Raw genomic sequence first — 12,058 nt, 5'->3', positions numbered from 1 at the left:
TACAATTACACTGTGGTGCCTGAATTCTTATTTTGACCTTCTTTCTGATGCAGAATTTAATGCGAGTCTGCCTTCATAACCATTTCAAATGTTTTCTTCACTGCTGAAGACAGACACACTGTTGACAAGCTCTTTTTTTTCTGAACAGGATCAAATTGGTTGTAATTTAAACTTCCAATTCTGATTTCTAGCCTCTGTGCAATTTTTCCTTTTAATTTGAGTAGAATTCAAATGAAATGCTCACCATGTCATGAGCAAGTCAACTTCTTTCACATAATGTAAGGCTGATTATACTTTGAATGCAACACTGCAAAGATGAAGTTGGGGTGTGTGCTTACTTGGTGTATTCTGCACTCAGTGCTGACATTTAAGATCAAATAACAGACTTGTTTCATTCGTTACTGAGTGTCTACATTCGTCAAGGAATGGAAATTCTCTATTTCTGTCTGTAGCAGAATCTAGTTCCCATAACCAAACTGAATATGCCAATTTATATAAATGAGGTGCACCTTCAGTTTAAGAAGCAGGATCACTAATTGGTGTTGTTGATGAGGAAGACCCTAACATTGTGGTTCTGTTGCTGCTAACCACTAGCTCAGTATTTTTACAGGGGTAAGACTCCTGCTATGTTCTCAGAACTATACAATACAAAATTATAGGTCGGGAGGATAGACGGTCGGGAATTTGGACCCAAGCGGGCATGAGGGTTGGGATCAGGGAAGGTGGAGGGCAGGGACGATAGGAGAGTGGTTGAAAAGGGGATTATTGAGACGTGCCTTAAAGGAGGCGAGGGAGGGAGCGAGTCGAAGGGTACTTTTCTTGGAGTTGGTTTGAGTAATCTGCAGCTGCACTTCCTGCCTATCTGCAATGGGACCCCAGACAATATGTAGAACACTGATGGATGAAACTGACTTAATATTATGTCTGTCACTCCAGCTGCTCTGAGGGATGTGGGACTGACTGAGTAGGTTATTGTGCATCGAACCGAGTACTTCAAAAACATATGAAATGATTCACGTCCAGTTAAAGGGAGGCGCCGCCGTTCACTGTTTAAAAATAAATTAAAACCATATGGATTCACTCTTCCTCCCGACGTGAAAGGTGCTGTGTAAATGTAATGTGTTGCATTGTGATGACTTATGCTCTAATATCCACAGGCACTGGCAGGCTTCCGGCACCTTGTGAAATAATCTTTCTTTATGTTTGAGCCCAGGCAGTGAATGCATCTTGGCTCTATGACTTGGGCAAGCATCAGAGCTGAGCATAATTCTGTGTAACAGTTGACAACAAAACCAAGGTTCCCTTTGCACCTTGAGCTCGATTGAAATTGTTCCTTTTTTTTTAACACCTTTTTTCCTTCCTTTGTTTCCAGTTTAAATTTTAAAGACCCCGAGGCAGTCAGAGCTCTGACTTGCACTTTACTAAAGGAGGATTTTGAACTGACCATCGATATTCCGTTGGAGAGATTGATCCCAACTGTCCCTTTACGGCTCAACTACATACACTGGGTGGAAGACCTGATTGGCAGTGACTCTGACAAAGACAAACTCATCCGAGGAATTGACATTGGTATGAAACCTCAACTTTCAATTATCCTTTTCAACAAAGGGCCATTGCTTATTCAACATGGCTTATTTTATCATTTATCATTTTAGAAGGGGTTATTTAATAATCTGCGATTGATAGCTAGTTTTAAGGTGTCGGGAAGAGCAAGGAGGTGCCCTGTTCCTATGTCTCTGCTGCCAGGAGGTGACTTTTAATAATCCTTGCATTTGATATAGTGCCTTATCATGTGGTTGAGATGTCTCAAAGTGCTTCACAGAATACATTGTAAAGGGGATTAACTGTGTATTTTGTGGGTGAAACAAGGCAGCCAATTGCACACAGTAGTGTCCCACGAACAGTTGTGAATTGAATTTTACATTCATTAAGTTTATATTTTAGGGATTTAGAGGATTTAGACTTCCACGTCTGTTTCTTTTTCTCTTGTGTGAAAGATTCTGGTTTCTGCTTGACTCCTCCTCCTGAGGGCATGATTCAAACCTCGCTGTGTGAGCAATCACAGCTGGTGAATCCAACCACTATGTGCCCCAGCATGTTTGTATGCTTCCTATACATTGTTCCTCAGACATTAGTTATATAACAAAATTATCATTTTACACAAGGTGACTGATGTACTGTACCAATAGTATTTGATCCACCGAGCAACAAGACCATGAATAACTAGGATACTCCAGGCTGTACTTAACCACAAATCCCATTCGTAACAATAGCCACACGAATACACAGTTTACATTGCACAGATTTATGCCACACCTTTATTTTATCAGCACAAAACCTTCATCCCATATTGCTGCTCAATGGCCAAAGTGACATAGCTATACAGCTAACTCCGCAGACTGAACTCATTGCGTTTCGAGGGAAACCCACTCTCACTGCTTCTCAACGATTTTTTTCTCANTTTTTTTCTTGGTGTCCAGATAGTGATGCGTAGTACATTGTACTTGTGCCCAAACCATGGAAATTCTTCCATGTGCACAAAAGTTTAATTCTGAAATCTTAACATAACCTTAGATGGGGGTCAACTAAGCCTGAGATGCTGCCAATTACAATGACTCCATGTTTGTCTCTCATCAATCTGTGTGACGAGAGCGTTTCCTATAAATGTACTTGCAGATACATCACCTTCTGGGAAATCAAATGTACTTAGTAAATACACACGGTGGCAATAATAGTATTGCAGAGGCAAAAGAGAAGATTTATTCCCAAATCTGACCTTGATTTGAACTATAAGGTCATCAAACTCACAGCTTTAAGCCATTGTCCATCAGTGTTTAGACTGAATTATTTATGAGTCCTATCAAAAATCTTCAAAAATTGCAGACCCGTCTTATATTAAAAGGAATTTTTATTATCCTCCAGTTTTCTTTCAGAAGAACTGACTGGAATGATGAAACAGCTACTCATATGTATTCATGTTATCAGGATTTATGCTGATGTTAAATTAATGAGGTGCAACTAATTTATCCACATTGGTAAAATTCTGCGTTGCTCTTTCTTAATATTAATTCTGCTGAGCCATGTTGTCTGAAGGAATTTCCCTGCATGTTTCATTGTAAGGCAGATCCTTTTTTTCAAAAAAAAACCCACATTACTAAAACATTTGCTAAATGCCAGCTACTTTCCTTGTCTTCTTAGAAGATTAAAAAAATGAAGTACTTTCAGTGACAAGTGCTCTACATATTGAGTGCATTTATCTAGGGAAATGTCATTCTAAAACATTAAACTTTAAATGACCAGGAAGCCACTACAGCATTCTTGCTATCTGCATTTACATGAGACTGACAGCCTAGTAAAAGTGATGCTGTTCCAGTGCAATTTATGAAAAGTAGCTTTTGTAGGTTTTTCCTGAGCAGCATTAAAATCTTGCTAAGCTGTAGATTTCTGCAGACCGACAACTAGCTAACTGCAAGTGATTTACAATGAATGCTGTCTATCACAGCCACCTAATCTCACTGCCAACTCTATATGAATTGAACCTGTATTTATAGGCCAGACTGTACCAATCACCTGGACTCCTAACTCAAAGGTGGTTGCTGTCAAATGTCACCAATTTTGTAGGAAATTGCAGCAGAAAACTCCCAACACGGCTGCTGCTACCTGGGTCCACAAGGTAACCAGTTTGTAAGGCTGACTGCTTGTCACGTTGCACCATGTCCACTACACCTTACATTCTTCACACTATAAATGTAATATAGCCAAAGAATGATTGTAACAATAAAAAGAATGTAAAGCATATGGTTGTGCTCTTGAAAGTGTTTCAGAATGGACTGCATTATTGAGTAGATCAAGTCACTTCCCCAAAAGGATCCAGGAGAAATTCGAGAGCAAATCTGGCACATCTGCTCTCGCACATCTCACAGCTGATTAGTGTGCAATTGGCAGAGGTTGGAAGCAGGTTGGCTGCATACTCTTATCCAGGAATGCTTTGCGGCAAAAGATACTCGTATTAGCATTGGCACATTGACACTTAGGCATCGAAAGCAGCAGCATATATCCGTCCTCATTTCTTCATGACCTGCTCTTTGACCCAGATTATACTTGTATAGCACCCTTCGCGTCGGAAAGACGTCCCAGGGCGCAGGACATTACTGAGGTATAGGCAGCCCTCTGTTATCACACCAAGTGGTTACTCCTCATCGTGAGGCCAATTGTTGAGTGTTGGCATCGATTTGTCTGCAACAATAATTATTGTCCTGTGATCAGAAATTCCTGCTAATATCACTCTCTGCTATCCCCCTTCTTGACCAGTAATGCAGAGGTTATTTTTAGCTGCAATTATATGAGATCTGCCAACTCAGCTTAAAGGTAATTGCAATACTTCTGGTTTGTAAGACAGGACCGCACCAGGTAATTTGTATGCCCATGAGGCATCAAGCTTGCATTTTCTGGGTGTATTTATTACTACTTATAGAGTGGTTCACTCCGAGGCACTACCTCGGGTGAAGGGCGCTATGTAAATGCAACTTCTTGTTGTTTTTGGTTCATCATTGTCTAGTGTATTAGAAGTCTGTCACTAACATAAAGGTATGCTCATACTGTAAAGCCCCTCCCATGTTATCAGCTAAGCAAAAACAATTCGCAAGACTTTTAGTCTGGCTAAAATTTTAGTCTGACTATGTATTGGCTACCTATGAGATTGATTTTAAGGGCACTTTTATCTGGAAGGAATAAATATCTGTCGCTCAAAACTATAGACAGATATTTCAAAACCATAGAAGCGTGTATTTAATAACCACTATTGCTGTGCCTCCCTGTGTATTTAATAACCACTCTCCTTTGAATGTTGCAGGCACTGGGGCCTCCTGCATCTACCCTTTACTTGGGGCCACTATGAATGGCTGGTTCTTCCTTGCCACTGAGGTGGACGATATGTGCTTCAATTATGCAACGAAAAATGTGGAGCAGAATAATCTTTCTGAACTCATTAAAGGTTTGTGAAAGGGATTTTTTTTCAATCACTTGTCACCTTCTTAAGGGTTCTGTAGAAAATGGTAGTGCAGTATACACCTCCCGCTTCTTTCTTTTTCTTCTAATTCTTCCTCAGATGTCGTCCTTCAATTTGCATTGAGTGGCTGCCTTGTCTGACGTGCCTTATTGGCACTTTCAAATGCTGGGAGCTGCTAAGTGTTTTGTATATGTCCCTTTCTCAAGCAAAGATATTTATTCTGCTCCGTCTTCCGGACCCATCGCCCATCTTTCACTTGGTGCTCAATTTGACAATGTAGCTAAGTTGGAAGCCTGCTATCCTCAGGGTGCAGATGTCAATAGTGTATGTCTTCCAGTGCGTGATGTATGCACTGTATTTGGCAAGAGTTTAATACAGCTGTGATATGTATTCTGATGTTGAGTTTGCTCCCCTCTACACTTGTGCAATATTCAAAATCTAGACGCTTTAAGGAAACGTTAGCGCGACCCTATATTTTAAAATAAAGATTGGATAAAAGTAGTTAACTATTTTGAACACCCTGTTCAGGACTACAGAGGAGTTTGGACGCAATTGAGTGAGCGTGCAAATCTCATCAAACCTGATTGAATTTGGATTTGACAAGCTTAAGTTTAACTTAATGTACCAGCTCGCTCTGCCTTGTGGGCTGCTTAGTCACACCAACCAGAAGGACTCGGAGCTTGACTCTTAATTGAATGAGCTAATTGGTGTTTGGAAATATAATTGAACTTGGGGTAAAAATGAGATAAGGTTCAGTTTGAGTTTGAGGTGAGTTTACCAACGGAATGCTCGTTCTGTATTATTCTTCATTTCTCCTAGATATTTAGAAGCAGATTTTGCATGAAGAAATTGGTTCCTCTTTTGACCAAGAGCTCTTGCCCAGTGTAATCTCTCTGATGTCTGTCCTCTTCCTTTTATCTCCGCTTCTCATCACGCAGATTTTGTTTCTCTCAAAACGTTCAGATTGTCATTGTGCACAGTGATAGTCAAATTGGGGAAGAAGCTGGGTGGGATACATTTAATATGTTTCACACCGCATTATAGCTATACAAATAATAATACATATCCATGAAACTAGAATGCACTGGAGCAGGTTGTGCATGTTAGTGTTGCAAAATTCGTTCATTACAAACAATGTGTATGACATTCGATATCTGCTTTTCCCCGCACTCCCATTGTTTTGGACGATTTTCCAGTTATGCTCGAATGTGTTTGTGCTCCGATTCTAAGCTCATCAGATATTTATGTCTGGACATGTGTGGCTTGCATTGTTGCACCCATTTATCTGTGTATAATTATATATAATGATTTTCATATTAAGCCTAACTTGCTGTGAGATTGTAATCTTTTGGCACGCTGCAATAGGCCTGCGTTGACGAACTGAGTATAATCAATTAAACAATTTAATGGTCAGAAAATATAGCCATGTAATGATTCTGTTATCCACACAGCAATCTGTGTAGTGTGCAAAGCATCTGGTTTTTAGGCAGTATTTCAGATCGTGATATACAAACATTTACTGAAACGCTTCTGTCTTGTTCCATGTTTTACCCCAATTCAGCGGGTTATTGAATTAAAGTGATAAGTAGCTGAGGACCATTTCATGCAAGATTAACACATTTATGGTGATTGTGTAGCCATTTTTTAGTTTGATTTTTCCAAGCATTCAGTTTAACATTTCTGGTATAAGTAGTAATACTCCCTTAACATTTCATTGGTTAATACATGCCTCATCCAGAGTGTTTGATGAAAGAAAGAAAATGTTAATTCTATTGCAGAGCTCCCTGTGTGTGTGGGGGGGGGGGTGGGCTTGTTTGAGGAGGGCGGTGGTGGGGGTCTGAAACAGCCCACACAGCTCGCTTCTACAGCCAAGCGTGTACCACAAGAAATTCACTTTGCCATGAGCCCCAGTATTGATCAACAATAATTATTATTGAAACCGGTATTGGCAACCAAGAGAGTCTAAAAAAGTGATCCCAAGCCAACTGATGATGCACTCACTACATATTGCCTAAGAAACACAAAGGATTTGCAGCAGACCATTCTGCAACTCATGGGAGAAGGAAGGAAAGGAAAGATACGGGAGTGCTTTCAACCCATTGCCTTCATCTTTAACCAAATATGGTCGAAGAAAATCTGAGTACCCCATTTGCCCATCAGTGTAGTATTTATCAGCAGTCATTAAAATGCATGCAGTGCTGAAGGCAAAATTTCCAGTTGAGTACTTGTGAAAATGTGAACATCCACACAATTACTGTCAGAGTGAGCGAGAATATGAATTTAAAAATTTAAACGTTATTAGTATTTTTTTGTGTGCTTGAGCACGGACCCTGTGGAATAAACAGGAACTACATACAGCTGGCTTCAAGGGTTAATGTTGCCAAATCAAACTATTCTAGTTTATGGCTGCATAATCACTATTGAAACGCCAAGGCTTGAATTCACTGAGATCCCACAGTGTCTCATTCCTTCCTTTTATGCTGTTAGGCTTTTACTGCTAATTAGCTGCTCAAATACAGGGCATGGGAAAGGGGAAGTTGTACCGAAATTGCACCAATTTAAATGAGAAATGGAAATCAATTTTTCTTTATTTTCAATGACAAACTTATTAACCAATTACAGCATTAACTTGCTAAACTTTCACAGTCCTACAAATAACTACGTTAACTCTGTAACATGCCAATTGTTAACACCCCTACCGTGAAAATTTGAGATAATTTAAATTGCTCCCCATAATGAGGAGCTTTTCTAGCGTTGCATTTTTGATTAGAAAATGACAATTAAGTGTTTATTTTGTGCAGCCTTACGGCTTTCCTCTCTCTCCCACCACCACCCCCTTTGTTCGTTCAAGAGGAAGGATGTAAATAGATTTTATCCAGAAGTGAAAAGTCTCATAAATAAAGAAGAAAGAAAGCCTCTGTGTCAGGTGAGCGTCTCTGTAGCTTTTGTCCCTGACTCACTGTTCTCTCTCTTCCCAGTGGTGAAGGTACCCCAGAAAACGCTCTTGATGGATGCCCTGAAAGAGGAATCTGAGATTGTTTACGATTTCTGCATGTGTAACCCTCCATTCTTCGCAAATCAGTTAGAAGCCAAGGTAAAATCTTTTACAATGTTACCCTTGTGGAGTCCTGTAGCTCAGTGGTTAGAGCACTCGCTTTGCAAGTGAGAGACCTGAGTTCAATTCCAGACAGAGGGCGAAACCTTGGGCAAGTTTCCTTACTCCACACAGAGCCTAATAATAATCCCTCCAAAAAAACAAAAACAATAATTAAATTGGTCATTTTCAATCTACGACTGTTTGTGGGACATTGCTGTGCGCAATTGGCTGCCGCGTTCGCCCACAAATATACAGTCAATTCATTTTACAGTGTGTTCTGTGAAGCGCTTTGGGACGTCCTCCCGAAGTGAAAAGCGCTATATCAAATGCAAGGATTATTATTATTATTATTACTCCTTCACAAAAACATCTCCTGAAGGCACACATTCTCTTTTGTTAGGCTCATTAAATCCAGCATTTAAAACTATATAACTGGGCTATACAAAACGTCACTGAATGCATATTGATTGCTCCGCTGTGATCTAATAGTTGTTGACATAAATTTTTCTTAGAAGACATTTAAAGCGTCCTTCTAACTCCCCCCTCCAAGTGAACAATATTCCAGGTTCTCTCACTCACGAGCTGTTGCCTTAACTCAGCCACATACTTTTGCCGGCGGCTAAACCGATTGACTTCTTGAGTATAATGTTAGTTGAAAGCCACTCGTTGCTGAACTGGCAGGATATAGGCCACAGTGCGAAACTACTCAGCCTTTTGTTACTACTTAATGACCTAGCCGAAACGTGCCACGTGCTCTGCCCTGTTCAGGCACTCTTCCTGCATGCTGACCAAATACAATGCTAGGAATGTCTGGAGCCTGGACCATCTCCATCCTTTAGGTCTGCGGAGGATTCTCTGACTGAAGGTGATGATAACCGTAAAGTGGTTATAGACCCAAAGTGCTTCCGAAGACTGTTGCCTGGTCTCAAATAGGTCAACTTTAAATATTTTCTTTATTATAATAATAATAATAATAATCCTTACATTTGATATATGTAAGAAATGGGGAGAATAGAGATGAGCAAAATGAGAAAAGGTTAAAGGAAGAAAACGTATAGAACAGTGAGATGCAATGAGTAGAGCAAAAATGTGGAATGTTACGATTTATCAGTATTGCACTTCCTTATAGATAAGTACGGAAGTCGGCTCATTTGCTTTCACTTCCATAGATTATAGAAAATTCATCTTCAGAAATAAATCCTAAGCAAAAGATAAAATGCACTCATACAACAAATTCACTGAGCCATCGGAGGAGATAAAACAGTGTTATTTTTTTTAAAAAAACTGTTCTTCCTGTATCCTAAGGGTTAATGGCCACCAATGTGTTCACAATTGTGGGTGAGCTCATTAGTGACAGCTTCACATTCTCGATTTCATCTTCAAACGTGATACATATTAAAAATAAACCTTCAATGTTAACCGGAAACAAACATCCCGCTGCACTGTAGTTCTCATCTGAGCTTTTATTAACAGGGTGAAAACTCTCGGAATCCCAGCCGCCCGCCCCCCAGTTCTGTAAACACAGGTGGAATTACTGAAATTATGGCTGAGGGAGGTGAACTGGAGTTTGTGAAAATAATCATCCACGATAGCCTTCAGCTGAAAAAGAGACTGAGGTAAGTGATGTGGAGAAACCTATTCTGCACCATTACCTTTCTGCTCCAGAGATTGCCGTAGAGAATATTTCCAGCACAATTATTGCATATTTAAAATTGTTGTGGCTTTGAGTCTAATACATCAGGATACAGGGAGATCTTGTTGGATTCACATTTTGCCGGCACCAGCATTTTACTCCCATATATGGGCAAATGTCTGTGAGACTAATTTTAATCACCTAACGCGTGCAGTAATGATTCCTGGGAGAACAGTACGCTCCCAAGAACTTTTCCCCCCGCCCCCCCACTTGTGCTGTCGTGACAACAGCATTCCTCTGCACACTAAACATTGGGTTGCGCTTACCTCAGAAATCCTCCTGCCCTCTGATGAACATTCTCCCTGCAATGCAAACATAATGTCATTTTTTTTAAAAACCTTGTTCTACATTAGATCTAAAAAAAATGATAATAAACAGAAAGCAGCTCTCTGTCCCGCTCTATGGGATAGCTGCTGACCTTTGCTCTGCTCGTCCCCCATCTTGGCTTGACTGCGATTGGAAATTGTGAGGGGGGGTCTTCTCAGTTCCTATATAAATCCCCGTCTGGGTGTAATGAAACCAATATTGACTGCAGTTTTCAGGCTGTATGATAAACTGGTCTCTCCCAGGTTACACAGTTGACCTTGAGTGTGTAGTAATGCCCTCTACCTCCAGCCTTGGGCATTATAACGTACTCTCAGTCACTTGCACAATCTTTGTGCCAGTAGTTTCCTCCGTTTGCCTCGAAGCTGCAGTTCAATCAATATTTGTATAATGTAACGGTATACACTGAATTTGAAGTTAATTAATTAAAGCAGATGGAAGTAGATATCAAAACATCTCGCTTATGGGTCAGTGAAGACAAAAATCTGTTGCATCGCCATTGGACTACATTTATTAAATGTAGAGAGTGTCGATGGCCTACAGTTTCAGTGTAGATAGTTTCAAAGTTTATGTTTCAGAAGAAACATAGTTGAGATAAGAGATAGCAATATAATAATCCTTGCATTTGATATAACGCCTTTTCATGTCTTCTGAGAAATTTCACCTAGTTTTTGCTGTAAGACTATTTTATCTCAAAATGTAATCTCGCCAGAATTATGAATAATTCTTAAATTAATTTGGACAATGTATTTTTTTCCCCCCAAGAACCGCAGAAAACAGTGTTCCCAAGCAGGACTGAAATTAAGAATTTATCACAATTCTACAGTCTCATATTTTAAGACAATGGTCTTGCAGGCTAAAACTACGGGAATTTCAAGCCTTTGTCTGTTGAAAATAAATGGGCTATTTAAATTAGATGGAGCTATTACAAATGACTTTAATCATATTCACTGGCCACAGTACCTGCTGATAACAGCTGACCTTATTTTCAGTTTCTGTAGTGCAGTGGCATTCTTATGAATCATTTTCTGCTTTGTCATGAAGTCGGCATTACTCCTTTATTGAGCAAATAACTTCTTCTGATCAATATTCAATCCCGTTTCATTTTTGCCTCGATCAAAGATAATGAGCAAAAATTAGGATTTGCTAACAGTGCATGACTGGACAGTTACTGGAACAATTCAACTGAAATAAAATAACATTTAAGTCCTAACAAGTGGAAATACATTTTTCGGATCACCGTTTGAGGTTAACGAGCATGTCTTCAGCCCAGAACTTCCAGTATCTGCCTGCTAATTAATCTCTCTGTGAGTAGATCAGGGACGGTTAGGAGAGGAGACGTGGACATTAGTGTGAGTATTTTGGAGGATGGGATTACTATTGGTGTTTCTTTTAAGAAAACAGCAGCCTAATGTGGTGTATCACAGATACTTTACCCTTGCGATTGCCTTAGTCAGGATGTTTCCACACAGGCAGAGAAGTAAAACTGGAAGATGAGTCAAGCTAGATGCACACGCTAGCTTATTGAAAGATACGTAAGGATGGGCTGTGTATCTTGTCAAATCCAGGAATAGTGTGCACAGGACAACTTTAGGTCTGTGTATTTCAGACAAGAACCTTTAAGGACTCTGAAGTATTAATTGTTACACTGCGAGTTTGGGCCATTTGCTAAGGATACAGTGGTTTCTTTACTCAGTAAGATTTAATGTTTTTACGTTTGGGTGAGCAGATTGCTTTGCTTAACTGACTGACCTTGAAATCTAGGTTTGCTTTTTAAGTATTTCAGCAGCACATTGTAATTGTGTGACTAGTAAAGGGTAACACAGTACATGATTAAATAAATTGGTTAGATTGAACTTAGAAATGTTAACAGCACCATATACATATTAAAATAATTCATTAATCCCCTGCAGCAGGAGATTGTAATTCTTTTTTA

The 12,058-nt window shown here is 39.7% G+C and overlaps 1 protein-coding gene across 1 annotated transcript in view; it reads left to right on the top strand.

The window, feature by feature from the left end:
* mettl16 (methyltransferase 16, N6-methyladenosin) overlaps nt 1-12,058 on the top strand; it is a 50,918-nt gene that overhangs the window by 25,215 nt on the left and 13,645 nt on the right. Inside the window, exons 3-6 of the mRNA XM_007900710.2 lie at nt 1,373-1,569; nt 4,853-4,993; nt 7,987-8,102; nt 9,579-9,721. Coding sequence (XP_007898901.1) covers nt 1,373-1,569; nt 4,853-4,993; nt 7,987-8,102; nt 9,579-9,721 — 597 coding nt within the window. The remainder of the gene's footprint in view (nt 1-1,372; nt 1,570-4,852; nt 4,994-7,986; nt 8,103-9,578; nt 9,722-12,058) is intronic.

Source organism: Callorhinchus milii, unplaced genomic scaffold, assembly GCF_018977255.1.
Source record: "Callorhinchus milii isolate IMCB2004 unplaced genomic scaffold, IMCB_Cmil_1.0 Scaffold10, whole genome shotgun sequence".
NCBI lineage: Eukaryota > Metazoa > Chordata > Chondrichthyes > Chimaeriformes > Callorhinchidae > Callorhinchus > Callorhinchus milii.
This window is presented reverse-complemented; position numbering and strand designations above follow the sequence as displayed.